Here is a 21,837-nt window from a genome sequence, read left to right as displayed (position 1 = left end):
TTTTTGCAACATTATGTGTTTGGGATTTGGTAGTGCGATTTGTTGGCATGTATTATCGTACTGGTTAAACTTAGTATCGGATTCTGTTTTGGTATTGTGGATTATGCTTTTTAAAGACTTCTCAGTATGTTGTGTGGATTATGCTTTTCAAATACTTCTCATGCATAGCTCAATATGTCAAGGTCTAACGAGGCGCACGAATCTCTAAAATATTTGTTTCAATGCGAGAATATACATGCTTTGTCGGGCATCAAAGCATCGACATCTTCGTGTGGGAAGACGAATTCGTGGCGAAGTCGTCTTCCCGACGAAGCTCTTCGCCAGGGAAGACGAATTCGTGGCGAAGTCGTCTTCCCCGACGAAGCTCTTCGCCTGGGAAGACGAATTCGTGGCGAAGTCGTCTTCCCCGGCGAAGCTCTTCTCCTGGGAAGACGAATTCGTCCCAGACGAAATCTTCGCCTGGGAAGAAGAATTCGCGGCGAATTCGTCTTCCCAGGCGAAGCTCTTCGTCGGGAAGACGAATTCGTCTTCCCAGACGAAATCTTCGTGGGGCGGCGTTCCAGAGGAGGGCAGAGAGACTGCCGGAGCATGATGCTGCGTCGGGGACCTATCGTGACCGGCTATGGCGTCGGATTTGGCGCCGGAGATTGAAAACAAAACACTAGGGGTGAAAACGTCATTTTTTAAAATTTGGCCTTGGGGCAAGCTATCAGTTTTTAGAGTTTAAGGCGGGAAAAGGAAATTAAATTTTAAAGAGTTAGTTGCATTAACCAGGATTTGGAGCCAAAGATTGAAAACAAAACACTAAAGGGGGAGGAATGTTATTTTTTAAAATTTTGCCATGGGGCAAGCTATCAGTTTTTAAGGTTTGGGGGGTGAAGGTGGAGGGGGGGGGGGGGGGGGGAGGGAAAGAGACTAAAGTCTAAAGAGTTTTATGGGCGGGTGTTTGGAGTTTTTAAAGTTAAGGGGTGGAAAAAATTGCGGTATACTTTGGGTGGGAAAAATTATTTCACCAGAATTTAATAAACGACGTGAATGAGTTTGAAATTTGATTGAGCTCATGAAGAAAGCGGAGCGGAAAGAAGTGCATACACCTGAGGCAAACAAAGATCAGACGGTCAATGATGTTCCAGAACAAAGTAGAATCAGTACAAAGTAATTAAATCCAACGGTTGGTAGAGTAGCGTTAAGTTAAAGCCACGCTAGAACCTCAATTCAAATCTCTCACTTCCACATAAGCTCGTGCTCATCGCCGTCTTCACCGTCTATCATATCTCTGCTCCCTTCATCGCTCAGTCTAGCGCTATATACTAATGGTAAGCTCTGCCTCGATCTTCTTGCTATACTTTAGGTTTCATTTAACAATTTCAGATCTTGATGTGTTTTTTCCGAAACTTGTAGGTAGGTTTATTAACGGGATGAATCTTTATGTTTTCTTGTTTTTCAGGCCTTGACAAATCAGCGGACTGTCGAATACCGGAGCTTCAAGCTTGTAATCGTCGGTGATGGAGGCACTGGTATATTTACCGATTATTTACTTATTTCTGATTTGTGGACGTTTTCTTTTCTTTTTTAAATTAATATCGCAATATGTTTGGTTTTGTCCATTTTTAATTCGTGAAAGAGACTGCAAACATGAAATATAATGTGTAACTTAGAGAGACATGAAGTTTCATGTTAACAGTTAATGGAAATACATTCTTTTATTGTTTAAGTTATGTTTAAAGGAGTTTTTGAGGAAAAGCGATTGTCCTTTTGGAACTACTTTCCCTTTTATTAATTTTTATATAAGACGCTTTGTTTGAGTGAGTGATGGTTTATGTTATTAAGTGTTGTGTTTTGGGCTCGACGGAGTGTTTTAAAATGTTTTAGGTAAGACTACTTTTGTGAAGAGACATCTTACTGGGGAGGTTGAGAAGAAGTATGAACGTAAGTGCTTCTGTATAAGGCTTGTTTATTATCTTCTGTTTTTAATCACTTGATATATTTGTATTCATTTTTATATATCTCTTTAATTGCATTATGCAGCAACCATTGGTGTGGAGGTTCGTCCATTAGATTTCTTTACTAATTGCGGTAAAATCCGTTTTTACTGCTGGGCAAGAAAATTTTGGTGGGCTCAGAGATGGCTACTAGTAAGTTAATATCGGAATTATAGACTTCATTGAAGCTCTATGTTTTTAAATAGACCTCATCAAAGCATGATAAAATTTTGCTAATCAATGTGCTGATATCATGTTTCTACTTCTTTACCTACTGTATATTGTGAGCATTGCATATATGAATTGAAGGATGATTTGAAATGTTTTATACCATGAAATTGTTATTTAGCAGATTGTTGCATTACTATGATTCTCTGATGACATTGCAGTTTGTATAGCTTCAATCTTGCTTTTGATGTGTCTCTTATTCCTATCCAGGGATTAGATGAATGTATAAGGGAACTAAGAATGGATAGAATTTTATATGGGAAAGAGCTGTTTTTGCTTTAGCTCAAGTGCGAAAAATTATGGGCTATGGTTTGGGTAGATCTAGATTCAAATGGTACCAATCATAGATACGGGAGTATAATACTAAAATTTCCATACCCTTCTGGGAATAATATTATCCAGTTTTTATGAAGGTTCTCCTTTCCATTGGAGATTGTAATGCTAGTTATGTGTGCTTGGTTGGACCTCCTACATTGTATTAACAGTTTTCCATCACCATATGCAGCATCCATGGGCAATGTGCCATCATAATGTTCGATGTTACTGCCCGCTTGACGTACAACAATGTTCCTACATGGCATTGTGATCTGGGCCTGTGTGTTTAAATGAAATTTTCCTTTTTTGTTTTAACTTCAGCTTTTCTTAGGTGGCTTTGTTGTTGCATATGTGATCGATTTAACATTCTATCATTGCAATGTTAGGGTGTGTGAGAATATACCTATTGTTCTCTGTGGAAACAAGGTTGATGTGAAGAATAGGCAAGTCAAGGCAAAGCAGGTCACATTCCACTGAGGCAAACAAAGATCAAACGGTCAATGATGTTCCAGAACAAAGAAGAATCAGTAAAAAGTAATTAAATCCAACAGTTGGTAGAGTAGCATTAAGTTAAAGCCACTCTGGAACCTCAATTAAAATCTCTCACTCCCATGTAAGCTCGTGCTCATCGCTGTCTTCACCGTCTATCATATCTCTGCTCCCTTCATCGCCCATTCTAGCGCTATATACTAATGGTAAGCTCTTCCTTGATCTTCTTGCTATACTCTAGGTTTCATTTAACAATTTCAGATCTTGATGTGTTTTTTCCGAAACTTGTAGGTAGGTTTATTAACGGGATGAATCTTTATGTTTTCTTGTATGTCAGGCCTTGCCAAATCAGCAGACTGTCGACTACCCGAGATTCAAGCTTGTAATTGTCGGTGATGGAGGCACTGGTATATTTACTGATTAGTTACTTATTTCTGATTTGTGGTCGTTTTCTTTTCTTTTTAAATTAATATTGCAATATGTTTGGTTTTTTCCATTTTTATTTGTAAAAGAGACTGCAAACAAGAAATATAATGTGTAACTTAGAGAGACATGAAGTTTCATGTTAACAGTTAATGGAAATACATTCTTTTATTGTTTCTGTTTAAAGGAGTTTTGAGGAAAAGCGATAGGCCTTTTAGAACTACTTTCCCTTTTATTAGTTTTTATATTAGACACTTTGTTTGAGTGATTGATGGTTTATGTTAATAATTTGAGTGTATTATTAATTAATTCTTTGAACCCTTGATATGTGAGTGATTGATGGTTTATGTTAATAATTCTTCGAACCGTCAACGAGTTGGACCTAATTAATTCTTTGATGATTTGTTAAACCCTGGATATTTTAGTTATACGCTTTTATTAATTTGAGTGTTGCTATATTGCATCTATTTGCTCATCTTGTCGCTTGGGTACAGATTACAAACTCAGTCTCTCTCTTTGGTTTCTCTTACATAACAGGGTGTGTTGCTATATGGACCACCTGGTACTGGAAAAACACTGGTGGCTAGAGCTGTGGTTCATCATACTGATTGTACTTTCATCAGGGTTTCTGGTTCAGAAATATATTGGAGAAGGCTCTAGAATGGTTAGAGAACTCTTTGTCATGGCAAGGTTTGTTTGCTTTCTCCCTACCGTCTCATGCGGTCATTCATTCTTCTTTTAAGAATAATGCTCTATTTTAACCTTTGTACATTTTATGCTTTTGTCTCTCTTCATTATGTAATTCTTATTGACACATGAGTGAAGCATGTTCCACTAGTTTAATGATAAATATAATTCTTTTTCTTAAATCTTTCGAATTGGTATCTAGAATTAGACAGGATATGTTTTTTATTCTTGTTGAAGTATGGATGAGTAATCTTTCTGCTGATCGATGTGCTGCACTATTTGCCAACGGGGAACATGCTCCACCAATAATTTTTATGAAAAAATTATATCTTATTTTTAAAACCTGAAAAAAAAAAAGATAAAATTATATTTTTATAATATTATTGGTAAAATGATATTTTACCTTTATAACTAACAAATAAATGTAACAGAAATTAGATGACCGACGGGCATTATGGTTTTTGAAAAGTTGAGAGTGAGAGTTTTGAAATGTATCAAACCTTGGGTGGGAATAAGTCCTTTGGCTTAAAGAATAACACCAAAAGCAACTCTAATCAGAAATTGGGACCATCCCACTCTAGCTTTATCGTCTCTGAGAAGTTGTGTTGTGTCCCATCAAATGGTTTTAAAATTTTGAATCTTCAATTGAACTGCACCAAATTAATCTTCAAGTCTTTAATCTAATTTCTATATGTTCCCTATTCCGCTGGAAACTACAGGGACAAAAGGTTATCTCCTAGAAGATAATTAGCAAAAGGGAGAGACTTCTTTGAAACCTCTTGCTTCTGCAAAAATACTGTGGCCACAGCCATGGCTGCTCGTCACCATCCTCCTTTTTTCATTCATGGCTGCAGCTTTTAATCTACATCTCTTATGCAGACGTAGGAACGGCTGCCTGGTATACTCTGCCATATTTACGTAAGTATATATACAAAATTTCACCCGCATTTCATAGGATTGAAGCCCTAATTTTCCTCACTGCTTATTCAACTTTGATACATACATATATAGGTACAGCCACAGCATGCTGTGGCAATGATCAAATGCAGTTTCCATCAAGCAATTTGTTTGGAGCCCCCAGCGATGGTTTATGTAATGGGACAATGGCACCTCGTGTGGGAGTCAATATTTGGTTAGATGCATAAGCGCCATGGAGCCCAACAGTTGCTTAGCCGGCGTCACTATTCAAATCAACATTTTTTTAATATGCTCTTCAGTCTGCCTCTCCGCCTTCTGATTCTGGCACCACCGTTGTTTTGTCACAGGCAGCTTTGCCGCCATCACCAACTCCTCCACCGCTCCTTCCATCAATATTGAATTTCAACAGTAATTTTCTACTTATCTCTCTTCTCTCTCTAAATATATCTTCAATATTAATTAAAAGCAACGCTAAATACTATGATTTGGTTGAGTATTATTTTTTTAATTCAAAATCATTCTATCACACTACAGTATATTATATGTCTACCCAAATTACATAACAAAATATATATCCAAATTATGATAACATATTTCTCTTTTAGTGCAGGGTTTGATCTCAATGATGGTGGAAGATAAGATACAAGATTTGAGTTTTGAAGAAGGTTTGTGAACACTCAGTATCTTCAAGTCAAGGAATCCTTTCTCTTTATGCGGGTTCGATTGATACTACAAAGATTTCAAGAAATAGCCTAAAATCTCTCTGTCATTCTTTTGATGAATACGGCCATTGGAAGATAATGGCTAAATTTTATAATGTTGAAGTCGTAAGAGAATTTTTAAAATAATTTTTTGGCTTCTTTGCATTTCTTTTTTTTTTTTTTGGGTGTATTTTGATTGAACCTAAATATTTCTATATATTAAATTTTCATAACAGCTAATGAAAGTATTCATGTATATCATGGCAAGAAAGAATATGTTTCCAATCTGTAATGCATGCTATATTATTTGAATAGCGTAACAATTTGTACTATTTTACTTCCATAACCTTATGATTGGTTGCTTGATATTCCATAACCTTATCAATATGGTCAAATTGGATTACCAATCCAAAACAAAACTTCCATTATTGTGGGAACTTTCCTGCATCCTTCTTGGCTTGGGAAGCTTCATCGAATCATTTAAAATATGATTATGTAGTGATTTAATTTAGTATAATATACACAACTTTTTAACACATAATTGATTTTATAGATAATCTATTATTTATTTATTATTTTATAATTTAAAATTATTAAATTATATAATAATATATTATCTATATACTTAAATTGTATATACATACATAGTTTTACTACATAATACATGTTGCACAAATTAATATCATCACATGTTTTATTTGTTTCACTCTTCAATTTTTGTGGGCTCACTTGCTCATTCTATATTGTGGAAGTAGGAAAAGTGCCTACGGTCCCATGTTAAATCGATTTATCTGTGAGGATATGTTACCATATGAAACATGTTAAAAGTTGTGGAGTCAATTAATAAATTTAGAGTGTGGCTTATTTGATAACATCGATACAATTGTAAAGAAGAGACTCGATCAGAAGGAGATTGTTTGTTGCAAAAAAAAAAAATAATAATTAAAGAAATCCCCTAAACATATTGATTTTAAGCTAGTTTAAAGAAAAGACAAAAAAATTCTTTTTTACATTTATTAAAAGAAATAATATGTTTTGTGCAGATAATTTTAAGTATATAAGTAAGTATTTAAATAATATGTTATTATATGATTAAATATTATTTTAATCTTAATTTATAAATTTATACATAAATAAAATAACATTTAATTATATGATTCTATGTTTTTAAAAACAAAATTTTTAAAAACTCTTGAAAAATTTTTAATAGCTCTATTATTTTTGAAAATTGTGTTACCCTCCACACATTCTATGTTTTGAAAAGAAAATATAATAGACTAATTTTTACAAAATGATTTTTTTTATCTTTTTTATTTAATGAAATTAGATTATAGATAATGAGATTCTATTTTTTAAAAGGGAGAAGGACTATTTCCCACCCAACTTTTGATGCATTCTCAAATTAATATTCACGGCAGATGAAAATTCAGTTTTTCCACCCGTGAGCTGTTAAAATGGATGATTTCTGTTTGCATAAGGGTAAAATGTCTATTTTACCCTTGTTAGATGAAATGACAAAAATACCCCTCAATTTAATTTCTCAAAATTGATGTGAGAGTTTTACCATTCACCCCTTTAGGTTTTAGAAACTAACATTTTCACCCCACGACAGATGACAAAATACCCCTCAACTTTAAAAACTAATATTTTTACCCCCAAACCTAGGGTTTCCATATTTTTCAAAATACAGCCGCCTCCCATAACTTTCAAAACTAGCATTTCACCCCCATTCTTCAACTTCATCTCCCGACGTCTTCTCCGGCGTCATTACCGGCCTCCTCTTTCTCCTGGTGCGACGGCGGTGGTGCGACGAAGAGATCTTCATCTCCTCGTCGCACGATGCGACGAAGAGACGGAGATCTCTTCGTCGCACGATGCGACGAAGAGACCTCTCTTCGTCGCTCGTCGTCCAGGTCTCTCTTCTTCTCTCTTCGTCGCTCGTCGCATCTGGAAGACGCGACGACGAAGGACGACGAAGCGTCGTCCTTCATCTGTTCTTCCAGATCTGGACGACGCTTCGTCGTCCAGATCTGGGCGAAAAAAGGTCGTCCTTAGTCGTCCTTTGTAGTCGGAGATGGGAGATCGGTCGAATGCGTCGACCGTCGATGGTGGCCGGAGAAGGAGCAAACCCCAGGGGTGCAATTAAACTTTTTAAACTTTAAGGATGAGTTAGTTATTAGTTTTTAAAACCTGGAGGGGGGAAACGGTAAAATTTAAAAGTTTTAAAGTTTTAAATAGCAAATGACGATTTTGCCCCTGTCCCTAACTGAAAAATTGGACGGCAGTTTGGTCACGGGTGGGAAAACTAGATTTTCATCTGCCGTGGGTGCCAATTTGAGAATGCATCAAAAGTTGGGTGGGAAATAGTTCTTCTCCCTTTTTAAAACTTGGAAAATTGAGAAGAAAAGAGAATTTATCATTGCAATGAACGTAGAAAATTGATGGCATGAGTTGAATCAATAATATATTCAAAAAGAAAAGACATGGGTCCCAACGCGGCCATGCATGTGCTTTCTTCGCCTTATCAAAAGTCACACATACGTGCCCATTTTCTAACTCCCTACATATAATGTGCAGAAGAACATTATCTAAAATATAGTTTTAAATATTTAATTAAATTATGGATAATATCGTATTATTAACTATTAAATATATTTTTATCAATTTTAAAATATTATAATTTAAAAAATTTTAAAAACCCTTGAATTTTTTTCAAATTCTTAAATATAAAAACATGACAGTCTATTTCAATGTTTTCTATTAGAATAATATAATTATATTGGATATTTGAATTTGTTTACCTCTAAATAAGATAAACAGTAATTTGAAACAAGGTCCAAAATTACAATATTTAAAATGATTGGACTAAAAGTGGGAGTGAAAAAGAAGGTTTTTAATTTTTTTTTAAAAGACGGCTTGTCAAGTCAACATGCCAATTCAGAACGCGGCCTTAGTGGAGAGAAGCCAATCTAATTGTTCAAGGACGTCACAACGTCGCGGTGATAGTCCCAATTGAACTTCATAATATAAATTATAAAATGACAAATTTACTATATAAACACTCAATTAAGCATAAATCTACAATTTAAAATTAACTGTAAATGATTATTAGATAATTATAATTATTGATCCACACTCTTATGCTTTTTAGCTTTATTACAAGAAGTTTCAAAAGGACTTTTCTTTAAAAAAAAAAAAACATTTATAAATATTACTCGGGACTAGGGTTGGATTCAAAGCGAGTTTGTTCGGGCTTGAAACGAGTTTTGCTCGAACGAGCCCGAGCTTGCCTTGAACGAGCCAGAGCCCGAACGCAAGCCTAAATTTTAAGCAAAAAACAAAAACGAGCCTGAATTCGAACACCGGTTAAACGAGCCAAGCCCGGCTCGTGAGCCGCTCACTCAAATAAAAAAGAATAATTTTAAGCAAAAAAAGACACCGTTTTGTTCCTTGAAATACAAACTCAAAGCGAACCCGAGCCTGAACATGCGAACCCGAACACTAAAATTATAAAACGAGCCGAACACGAACATGTGTTTAGCGAGTTCGACGAGCCCAAACCTGAGCCCGAGCTTGGGCTCATTGAAAACGAGCTGGGCCCTGTTCGGCTCGAATCCAGCCCTACTTGGGACATCAATACTATTGAGTAATGCATATAACATGCAGAACATTGTCTACACATTGTATGATGTTGAGCAATACAGTCTTGAATATTCAATTGAGTTATAAATAATAATATATTATCATATGGTTGAATATTAAATATATTTTTATCAATTTCAAAATTTGTCACTTAAAACTCTAAAATATATCAAAACTCTAACCAACTTTAAAATATTATCATTTGTTTGTATTAAAATTTTAGAAACCCCAAATTTTTTTCAAATTTTAAAAAACCTTTGAAAGTTTTTTAATACCCCTATTATTTTTGAAAATTATAGTTACCCTCCACACATTCTAGTTTTGAAAAGGAAATATAATGGAATAATTGATACAAAATAATTTTTTTAATCTTTTTATTTAATCAGATTAGATGATAGATGATGAGATTCTATTTTTTAAAAATTTAAAAATTGAAAAGAAAAGATAATTTGCCAAATTGAAAAGAAAAGAGAATTTGCCATTTTAAGGAAAGGCGGAAATTGATTAGTATGAGTTGAATTAGTGGCGGATCCAGAATATTAGAATAGTGTAAATAAATTTTAAATAAAAATAAATACAAATATTTGTTTTAATAAAAATTCATTAGCTAATATATTTATAATTGTCACCGGTATGATTTTATTTTTTAAAAGTATTGTAAAATGACTTCATTATCAATATTATTTAATACATCATTCTCTATATAATTGATTTGATTTCAAAAGTTAGTTTAATTCGAATTAATTTAAAAGTAAATAATTTTAATATATTTAAATCTTAATATAAATTAAACTAAAACATATTTTTTCAATTTAGTTTAAAAATTTTTGAAATCATTCTTTTTAATTTGGTTAGAAAAAATTCTTAAACTTTATCAAATTTCATCATGCACATTCTTAAAAATAATTTTAATGTAATTTTATTTTTATAGTGTATTATAAAAGTTATTTTATTGAAATTTTTCACAGAAGCATATTAAAATTTTTAACACTTTGCATGTAGGAAGTGGGAGTAAAGTACTTTTTTTCAAAATAAATAAAAGGATATATTATATTTTATAATTGAAAATTGAAACTAATATAAATTGAAAATTGAAAATTTATTAACGGAAATCAATAAATTTATCTACAGAGGAGCGACATGGGTCCCAACGCGGCCACGCATGAGCTTTCTTCGCCGTTTTAAGTATCGAAAATCAGCCATACCTGCCCACTTTCTAACTCTCTACGTATTTTTAATTCTCTCTCATCTTGCTCGCTGTCTAAGATGAAGGAGGAGATCTTCAACTGGTTCAAGCTGCTTGTCATCTCTTTCACCGTCCTGTTGCTTGTTTTGAAGATTGTAATTCTCCTTTTGTGGATAACCAGAAAAATTGTTGGGTCTCTTGCTGTTGCTCCCCCACAGGTGCACATAGAGTTGGCTGCACAGAACCAGTAAAAGAACTTAATCTTTTTGCTTGCAATCACTTAGTTTGGAATTTAAGGATTCGTTCTCTTCAGTCTGAACAATTTATGGCCACTCCCCTTAAGCATAATTTAATGTTGTTAATTTCTTTTGCCTGATTTCTTTCTTGTTTTTTTTGGTTTCCCTTAGGCGTGAAGCCGAGCTTGCTGCAGGAGCTAGTCAACCTCTTCCTGAGGATGATGACGACGCATTTGAGTAGAAGGCAGTTACTGGGCATGCCACGATCGTTCGCGCTGCTTCTTAAGCCCTTTTACCTTGTATTTGCTATTATCATTTGAAAAATGTTTGCAACATTATATGGTAGTAGTTGGGTTTTTCTCCATATATTGTTGGAGCTATAAATCTCTGTGTATGTTATTTAGATATATAATAAATACACATTTATATATATATATCATCACGTAATTGAATGATTTTGAATAAAAGATAAAGTAACAACTAATGATACGATAACATATATAAATGTGTATATATTTATATTCCTAAAATGAATAGGTACGATATTCTTATTGTTTGAGTATGTTATCATGCTGGTTATCCTTATTGATTAAATATGTCTAGGACTTTTTGCAACTTTGGAATCTGAATTCTCTGGCTGGAAATTACTATATCTGTTCTAATGACGAGAAAATACATGCTTTGTCGGGCTGCATCAACCGACCAAACAGTTCCTTCGTATGTTTTATAACAGACCAAACCACAAAAATAATTTTTTAATTTTCGTAATTTTTTATTTTTTTGTGAATATACCAAGCCAGCCGTAAATCTTTCTCGTGAGACCCCAACAGGATCTAACACATATGACTACTCTAGCATAATTCCAATAAAACTACGACTAAAGAGATGTAATTTTATCAGATCGTAAATTTTAGTGAGATTTTAACTATCAAATCTAACTAAATTAATAATAATCATGATACGAAATAATATAATAATTTCACATAAAGTAAATAGTTATTAATATCACAATTATTTATAATAATTTTTTTATTAATAATATATATTAATATATGATTAAATTATTAATTTAATATATATTATAATTAATAAATAATTTATTTCTCATCTTCAATGCAATATATTTTTGTTGACTATCTTAAATTGTATACACTGTCAAATATATTTTAATCAAACACAGAAATAAATAAATGCATGAAGGAAGATGAGGCTGATACCTTTCTGGCGAACTCTCTTGGGAATATAAATTAAAAAAAAAAGGTTGATGACGTATAACTTTGTTCCTCCTAAACATACTTGATTAATATATATATATATATATATATATATATATTATATACAAAAGAATATTCACAAATTCATAAATAAATAATGATATATTATTATATAATTAAATAATTTTAAATTAAAAATAAATAATATTTAATTATATTAAATTTTAAAAACTCTTGAAAAATTTGTCATCGCAGTGAACGTAGAAAATTGATAGCATGAGTTGAATCAATAATATATTCAAAAAGAAAAGACGTGGGTCCCAACGCGGCCACGCACGTGCTTTCTTCGTCTTATCAAAAGCCACAAATGCATGCGCTTTTTTTCACTCTCTTAATGTAACGTGCAGAACATTATCTACACATTGTGTGATGTTGGACAATATAGATTTAAATATTTAATTAAATTATAGATAATATGTTATGATATAGTTTGTGTTCCTCTTGATGATGGCAACATCAAAGAGGAGAAGACGAAAAAAAAAATCAGCATACAATGGTGGAAAATAGCCCTTTGGCCTTGTAAAAAAGTCAATCGGAGTTGGTGAGGGGGTCTGTCAACCCCCTTAGTATCGGAAATCAATAAATTTATCTACAGAGGAACGACATCGGTCCCAACGCGGCCGCGCATGTGCTTTCTTCGTCGCTGTAAGTATCGAAAGTCAGCCATACCTGCCCATTTTCTAACTCTCTACGTATTTTTAATTCTCCCGCATCTTGCTCGCTATCTAAGATGGAGGAGGAGATCTTCAACTGGTTCAAGCTGCTTGTCATCTCTTTCACCGTCTTGTTGTTTGTTTTAAAGGTTGCCATTCTCCTTTGGTGGATAACCACAAAAATTGTCGTGTCTCCTGCTGTTGCTCCCCCAGAAGTACACGTAGAGTTGGCTGCACAGCAACAGTAAGAGAACTTAATCTTTATGCTTGCAATCACTTAGTTTGGAATTTAAGGAGTCTTCTCTTCAGTCTGAACAATTCATGGCCACTCCCCTTAAGCATAATTTAATGTTGTTAATTTCTTTTGCCTGATTGTATTTTTTTTGTTTCCCTTAGGCATGAAGCCCAGCTTGCTGCAGCAGCTAGTCAGCTTCTTCCTAACGATGATGGCGATGCATTTGCGTAGAGGGCAGCCACTGGCAAGCCACAAGCATTCGTGGTGGTTTTTAAGCCCCTTCAACTTGTGTTTTCGTTTGTCATTTGAAAAATGTTTGCAACATTATGTGTTTGGGATTTGGTAATGGGATTTGTTGGAATGTGTTATCGTGCTGGTTAAACTTAGTATGGGATTCTGTTTTGGTGTTGTGGATTATGCTTTTTAAATACTTCTCAGTATCTTGTGTGGATTACGCTTTTTAAATACTTCTCATGCATAGCTCAGTACGTTCGAACATGAATCTCTAAGATATAGTCAAAACGTGGCACAGTTGCAGATCTATGATGAGTAGGATAAATTGAGTGATTAAATATGTCAAGGACTAACGAGGTACATTAGTGTAAGACACATTTAATGCTTGTCCAGAGGCTTGGGTTCCCTTCCATGAATGTCACTACTTTTGATAATTTTACCTGGAATCTGAATTCTCTTGCTGGAAATTACTATATTGTTTTAAGGCCAAAAGACTTGCTCCCACCCAAGGTTTCATGTAAACCTAAAGACCCACCTTTGAACTTTCAAAAATCCAAACACAACCCATAAACTAATTTTTATTAAAAATTTCAGTTTAAGGGTAAAACTATTATTTAATAAAAAATTTAAAAAAATTAAAGTTTTATCATATGTTGATGATTTGTAGGAGGGAAGACAAAACAGATTTGTGTGTCATACAGATTTGTTTCTTTCAACTGATTTGTGTGTCGGCCGATACACATATCAACTAAAAGAAGAAATAAAGTCTTCTTTTGATCAATCTATAATTTGGCCAATGCACAAATCGACTAAAAGAAACAGATATGTGTGATGCACAAATCTATTTCATCTTTACTTTGACAAATCGTCAACCCAGCTTTGATTGGCCGACAATTTGTCATCGTCTGGGAGAGGGAGGAGCGTTGGTATGCTTCTATCACTGAAGGAGTATCAACAAGGCAAAACTGCAAACCCTACGGGGAAATTTTTATTTTTTAAACTTTAGATAAAAAGGAAAATGATAGATTTTTTAAATTTATGGGAAAAATGTGATAAAACTTTAATTATATAAACTTTTTATTAAATAATGATTTTACTTTTAATCCTAAGTAATTTTAATAGAAATTAATTTATAGGTGGATGTTTAAATTTTTGAAAATTAGAGGGTGAGACTTTGAGATTACATGAAACCTTGGGTGGGACCAAGTTATTTGGCCTTGTTTTAATGACGAGCGTGCCATGGGTCATGTTGTGCCCGAGACATGATCCACAGTGCCTTTGTATGTTTTTTCAAAGACCAAACCACAAAAACAATTTCTTAATTTTCTCGAAATTAATAATTTTTGTAATTTGTTATTTTTTTGTGAATATATCGAGCCAGCCCATAAATCTTGCTCGTGAGATGCTTGAATATATTTTTAATATATAATTTGAGTATATAAATTATATATTATCGTATAATTATATATTATTTTATATTTAATTTAAACATAAAAAATATAAAATTAAGAGGTAAATAAAATTTTAAAACTTAAAAGTAATCATAAAATATGAGTTTTAATATGATTTTAAAATAACAATTTTACCTCTAATAATAATAATAAAATTTAATAGATGAATAAATATCTAAATTTTCGAAAACTAGCAAACAAAAGTTTGGAGATACACGAAACCTTAGGTGAGAATAAGTCTTTTGGCCTTTTAAGAAATGAATTAACCTCTACTCTCAATTAAAATCTTGCAATATTTCTTTTTGTCATAAAAAAAAAAAGAAGAATGTTTGTTTTGTTGAACATGATTTAATGTTTGACTAGATTTATTAAATAAGAAAAAAAATATTATACAATAAAAATATGTGTATTTATTTTATGTATACAAATAAGTATACATATGATATGTATTATTAAATAACTAAATGATTTTGAATTAAAAATAAAATAACACTCAATCATATGATGATATATCATATATATATATATATATTTGTATAATAAGAAATACATACACATAATATTATTTATTATTATATACTGTAAAGATAGTAATTTGATTTCATTTAGAAAATTTACTATACAAACACTCAATTAAGCATAAATCTACAATTTAAAATTAATTGTAAATGATTATTAGATAATTATAATTATTTATCGGCACTCTTATGCTTCTTAGCTTTGTTACAAGAAGTTTCAAGAGGATTTTTCTTTGAAAAAAAAATATTTATAAATATTAATCAAGACATCAATAATGATGTGCAATGCATATAATGTGCAGAACATTATCTACACATTGTATGATGTTGAGCAATACAGTTTTGAATATTTAATTAAGTTATAGATAATAAAGTATTATGCAAGTTTCAAAATTTATCAAAATTCCAACTAATTTTAAACTACTATGATTTGTTTGTATTAAAATTTTGGAAACCCTTGAATTTTTTTCAAATTTTAAAAACCCTTGAAAGTTTTTTAGTACCCCTATTTTTTTTGAAAATTATGGTTACCCTTCACACAATTTATGTTTTGAAAATTAAACAGAATAGAATAATTTATAGAAAATAATTTTTTTATTTAATGAAATTAGATGATGGATGATGAGATTCCATTTTTCAAAACTTGAAAAATTGAAAAGAGAAGAGAATTTATCCTTTAAGGGAAAGGCGAAAATTGATACTGCAATGAAAAGAGAAAAGATATTAATTAAAATCGGCAATAATTTTTTTGCCTAAACCTTTTTAGATAAATATACAGTGGTTTTACTTTTATAAGTAAATTTAATTTTAATTTCAAAAATACCCTTTCAGCTAATTATGTTATTCTCAGCTAATTACATTGAATTTGACGTAATTTTTTTTTAAGATTTGATATATTTTGATTCGAAGATTCAATGAGTCATATTTTAATGATTCAAAATATATTTGAAAATTGATAAATTTTTGTTGAAATACAAATAGGAATGAAAAGATTAGCATAAGCAAAGAAAATGGTGAGTGCGAATAGGTGATGCGTAGGGTATGTAAAGTACGTAAAAGGTGCGTAGAGTAAGTAACAAATGCGTAAATGTTGCATAAAGAATGAGTAAAGGGTGTGTAAAGTATGTAGAATGTGTAAAAATTATATATAATATATAAATATAAAAAAAAACTAAACAGAGGGTGCGTAAGGGTGCGCACACCCTTTACGTATCCTACGCACCACCTATTCGCACTTACAATTTTTTTTGCTTATGCTAATTTTTTCGTTCCTATTTGTATTTCAATAAAAAAATTATCAATTTTCAAATATGTTATGAATCCTTAAAATATGACTCACTGAATCTTCGAATCAGAACTTATCAAATCTTCGAAAAAAGTTATGCTAAATTTAACGTAATTAGCCGAAAGTGACGTAATTATCCGAGAGGGTATTATTGAAATTAAAATTAAATTTGTATATAAAAGTAAAATCGTTGTACGTTTGCCTAAAAAGTTTTAGGCAAAAAAATTATGGCAGATTTTAATTAATATCCCAAAAGAGAATTTGTCATTTCAACGAAAATAATTTTTTTATTTTTTTTCTTTAATGAAATTAGATGATGGACGATGAGATTATATTTTTCAAAGCTTGGAAAATTGAAAAGAAAAGAGAATTTGTCCTTCTCACGGAAAGGTGAAAATTGATACTACGATGAAAAGAGAATTTGTCATTTCAGCGAAAATAATTTTTTATCTTTTTGTTTAATGAAATTAGATGATGGACGATGAGATTCTATTTTTCAAAACTTGAAAAATTGAAAAGAAAAGAGAATTTATCCTTTCAGGGAAAGGCGAAAATTGATACTGGAGTTGAAAAGAGAGTTTGTCATTTCAGCGGAAGGCGGAAAATGATTGTGCGAGTTGAAAAGAGAATTTGTCAATCCAGGGGAAGGCGAAAATGAATCAATAAATTTGTCTAAAGAGGATGACATGGGTCCCAACGCGGCCACGCATGAGCTTTCTTCGCCGTTTTAAGTATCGAAAATCAGACATACCTGCCCACTTTCTAACTCTCTACGTATTTTTAATTCTCTCGCATCTTGCTCGCTATCTAAGATGGAGGAGGAGATCTTCAACTGGTTCAAGCTGCTTGTCATCTCTTTCACCGTCCTGTTGCTTGTTTTAAAGGTTGCAATTCTCCTTTGGTGGATAACCAGAAAAATTGTTGAGTCTCCTGCTGTTGCTCCCCCACAAGTGCGCATAGAGTTGACTGCACAGAACCAGTAAAAGAACTTAATCTTTTTGCTTGCAATCACTTAGTTTGGAATTTAAGGATTCGTTCTCTTCAGTCTGAACGATTTCTGGCCACTCCCCTTAAGCAAAATTTAATGTTGTTAATTTCTTTTGCCTGATAGTTATTTTTTTGTTTCCCTTAGGCATGAAGTCGAGCTTGCTGCAGCAGCTAGTCAGCCTCTTCCTGACGGTGATGACGACGCATTTGAGTAGAGGGCAGTTACAGGGCATGCCACGATCGTTCGCGCTGCTTCTTAAGCCCTTTTACCTTGCATTTGCTATTATCATTTGAAAAATGTTTGCAACATTATATGGTAGTAGTTGGGTTTTCCTCCATATATTGTTGGAGCAATAAATCTCTTGGGTATATACTTTAAACATATAATAGATACATATTTATATATATCATCAAATGATTGAGTGATTTTAAATAAAAGATAAAATGACATTCAATGATACGATAACATATATAACTATATATATATTTGTATACTTAAAATGAATAAATATAATATTGCTTATTGTTAGAGTATGCTATCATGCTGGTTATCCTTAGTATGGGATTCTGTTTTGACGTTGTGGATTATGCTTTTTAAATACATCTAATGCATAACCCAGTATGTTCGAACACGAATCTTTAAGATACAGTCAAACCTTGGCACAACTGCAAATCTAAGATCAGGTAGGATAAATTGAGTTATTAAATATGTCAAGGACTTTTTGGTAATTTGGAATCTGAATTCTCTAGCTGGAAATTACTATATCCGTTCTAATAACGAGAAAATACATGCTTTGTCGGGCTGCATCAACCTACCAAATGTAAAGGCCCGAGACGTGATCTACAGTTCCTTCGCATGTTTTTCAGTAGACCAAACCACAAAAATAATTTTTTATTTTTCTTGAAATTATTAATTTTTGTAATTTTTTATTTTTTTATGATTATATCAAGCCAGCCGTAAATCTTTCTGGTGAGATCCCAACAGGGCCCCGCCAAGATTGGACCGGGCCGGCCCTTGCTGCCAGCTCTTATCAATGTTCAAATGTCATAAAAAACAGACGTGGATTTACATGTATTTATTTTATGAAAAAATATAATAAACGATATGGACGAGTTTGAAATTTGAATGAGCTTATAAAGAAAGTGGAGCGGAAAGAAGTGCGTACATCTGAGGCAAACAAAGATCAGACGGTCAATGATGTTCCAGAACAACGTAGAATGACTAAAAGGTAATTAAATCCAATGGTTGGTAGAGTAGCGTTAAGTTAAAGCCACGCTGGATCCTCAATTCAAATCCCTCACTTCCATATAAACCCGTGCTCATCGCCGTCTTCACCGTCTGTCTTTAGCTCTGCTCCCTTCATAGCTCACTCTAGCGCTGTATACTAATGGTAATCTCTTCCTCGATCTTCTTGCCATACTTAAGGTTTCATTTAACAATTTCAGATCTTGATGTGTTTTTTCCGAAACTTGTAGGTAGGTTATTTAACGGGATGAATCTTTATGTTTTCTTGTTTTTCAGGCCTTGCCAAATCAGCAGACTGTCGACTACCCGAGCTTCAAGCTTGTAATCGTCGGTGATGGAGGCACTGGTATATTTACCGATTATTTACTTATTTCTGATTTGTGATCGTTTTCTTTTCTTTTTTTCTTTTAATTAATATCGCAATATGTTTGGTTTTGTCCATTTTTAATTCGTGAAAGAGACTGCAAACAAGAAATATAATGTGTAACTTAGAGAGACATGAAGTTTCATGTTTAATGGTTAATGGAAGTGCATTCTTTTATTGTTTATGTTATGTTTAAAGGAGTTTTGATGAAAAGCGATAGTCCTCTTGGAACTACTTTCCCTTTTATTTGTTTTTATGTTAGACGCTTTGTTTGGGTGATTGATGGTTTATGTGATTAAGTGTTGTGTTTTGGGCTTGACGGAGTGTTTTAAAATGTTTTAGGTAAGACTACTTTTGTGAAGAGACATCTTACTGGGGAGTTTGAGAAGAAGTATGAACGTAAGTGCTTCTGTATGAGGCTTGTTTATTGTCTTCTGTTTTTAATCACTTGATATATTTGTATTGATTTTTATATATTTGTTTAATTGCATTATGCAGCTACCATTGGTGTGGAGGTTCATCCATTAGATTTTTTTACTAATTGTGGTAAAATCCGTTTTTACTGCTGGGATACTGCTGGGCAAGAAAAATTTGGTGGGCTCAGAGATGGCTACTAGTAAGTTAATATAGGAATTATAGACTTCATTGAAGCTCTATGTTTTTAAATAGATCTCATCAAAGCATGATAAAATTTTGCTAATCAATGTGCTGATATCATGTTTCTACTTCCTTACTTCTGTCAGAGCTACTGTATATTGTGAGCATTGCGTATATGAATTGATGGATGATTTGAAATGTTTTATACCATGAAATTGTTATTTAGCAGATTGTTGCATTACTATGATTCTCTGATGACATTGCAGTTTGTATAGCTTCAATCTTGCTTTGGATGTGTCTCTTATTCCTATCCAGGGATTAGATGAATGTATAAGGGAACTAAGAGTGAATAGAATTTTATATGTGAAAGAGCTGTTTTTGCTTTAGCTCAAGTGCAAAAAATTATGGGCTATGGTTGGGGTAGATTTAGATTCAAATGGTACCAATCATAGATACAGGAGTATAATACTAAAATTTCCGTACCCTTCTGGGAATAATATTATCCAGTTTTTATGAAGGTTCTCCATTCCATTTGAGATTGTAATGCTACTTATGTGTGCTTAGTTGGACCTCTGTATTAACAGTTTTCTATCACCATATGCAGCATCCATGGGCAATGTGCCATCATAATGTTCGATGTTACTGCTCGCTTGACATACAAGAATGTTCCTACATGGCATCGTGATCTGTGCCGGTGTGTTTAAATGAAAATTTCCTTTTTTGTTTTAACTTCACCTTTTCTTAGGTGGCTGTGTTGTTGTATCTGTGATCAATTTAACATTCTATCATTGCAATGTTAGGGTGTGTGAGAATATACCTATTGTTCTCTGTGGAAACAAGGTTGATGTGAAGAATAGGCAAGTTAAGGCAAAGCAGGTCACATTCCATAGGAAGAAGAATCTGCAGTACTATGAGATCTCTGCCAAGAGCAACTACAATTTTGAGAAGCCTTTCTTGTATCTTGCCCGAAAGCTTGCTGGGTAATACTATAATGTTCTAATACTTTGTGGTATGCATGTGTTGTGAATAACAATTGGCACTGATGATGGAGTTTTGGTGACTCTAGGGACCCAAATATTCACTTTGTTGAGTCTCCTGCTCTTGCTCCCCCAGAAGTACACATAGACTTGGCTGCACAGCAACAGTAAGATAACTTAATCTTTATGCTTGCAATCACCTAGTATGGAATTTAAGGATTCTTCTCTTTGGTCTGAAGAATTTTTGGCCACTCCCCTTAGGCATAATTGTATGTTGTTAATTCCTTTTGCCTGATTGTTATTTTCTTGTTTCCTTTAGGCATGAAGCCGAGCTTGCTGCAGCAGCTATTCAGCCTCTTCCCGACGATGATGATGACGCGTTTGACTAGAGGGCAGTTACTGTCATGTGACAATTGTTCGTGCTGCTTTTCAAGTCCCTTTATTGTGTATTTGCGTTTATCATGTGAAAAATATTTGCAACATTATATGGCAGGGACTTGGCAATGAGAATGCACTAGTTAGGTTTTCCTCCATATTGTGTTGGAATGTGTTGACTTGCTGATCATACCTAGTAGCGGATTCTCTTTTGGTGTTGTGGATTTTTGCATTTTATGTACTTAAATGTGTTGGAACTTGAATCTTTAAGATATAGTGAAAACTTGGCACGATTGCAAATCTATGATCAGTAGGTGCATCTGCTCGGCACGTTTTATGCTAAACTAGAGGCTTGGGTTCAAAAAAACTTTTCAAGAAATCATTCTATGATTGAATTCAATTGACTTTTGAATTAAAAATCAAACGAGAAATTGATTTAGATATTGATTCAAAAATATAAAAAAATCGGTCTTTTAATCCGGTTGGTCAGTTTATTTAATTTTAAAAACCGGTTAATTGATTTAAATTGGTTTTAAAAAAATTTAATAAAACAGTAAACATATTTTTAAAAATAATAAAGTGAGGTAGTTTTTTTAAAATTAATTTTAAATGTTTAATCAAAAATTTAATTCAATTTAAAATATTGATCAAGGTTTGATTATCTGATTTTAAGCACCTCTAATCATATGATGCCGGTAAAAATTGTTGATCAATGGTAAAAAAAAATCATAGTTGAACAACGATACGATGAAACAGAAATTAGTGCCAATGGTCTTTATTATTAATTTTTAAATACCTCTTATTTTTAAATTCTTATCCCAAATTAACCCCTTA

The 21,837-nt window shown here is 32.8% G+C and overlaps 1 protein-coding gene and 1 pseudogene across 3 annotated transcripts in view; both read left to right on the top strand.

Moving 5' to 3' along the window:
• The window catches only part of LOC123200472 (GTP-binding nuclear protein Ran1B-like), a 36,369-nt gene extending 15,062 nt beyond the window's left edge, over positions 1-21,307 (top strand). Inside the window, exons 1-8 of one of the 3 annotated variants that reach the window (XM_044615670.1) lie at positions 3,193-3,220; positions 18,967-19,036; positions 19,397-19,453; positions 19,553-19,670; positions 20,256-20,345; positions 20,452-20,631; positions 20,718-20,795; positions 20,948-21,307. In XM_044615670.1, the coding sequence (XP_044471605.1) occupies positions 3,218-3,220; positions 18,967-19,036; positions 19,397-19,453; positions 19,553-19,670; positions 20,256-20,345; positions 20,452-20,631; positions 20,718-20,795; positions 20,948-21,017 (666 nt within the window). In that variant the 5' untranslated portion in view covers positions 3,193-3,217 and the 3' untranslated portion in view covers positions 21,018-21,307. Of the gene's footprint in view, positions 1-3,192; positions 3,221-18,679; positions 18,836-18,966; positions 19,037-19,396; positions 19,454-19,552; positions 19,671-20,255; positions 20,346-20,451; positions 20,632-20,717; positions 20,796-20,947 lie in introns of those variants that run through there. The other 2 variants (XM_044615668.1, XM_044615669.1) reach the window with 2 other exon arrangements.
• Positions 1,071-2,964, top strand: LOC123200476 (annotated as a pseudogene).
• Positions 21,308-21,837: the final 530 nt, after the last annotated feature.

The sequence above is a fragment of the Mangifera indica genome, chromosome 17, assembly GCF_011075055.1.
Source record: "Mangifera indica cultivar Alphonso chromosome 17, CATAS_Mindica_2.1, whole genome shotgun sequence".
Lineage (NCBI taxonomy): Eukaryota > Viridiplantae > Streptophyta > Magnoliopsida > Sapindales > Anacardiaceae > Mangifera > Mangifera indica.
Note: the sequence above shows the minus strand (reverse complement) of the source record. Positions and strands in the feature narration are given on the sequence as shown.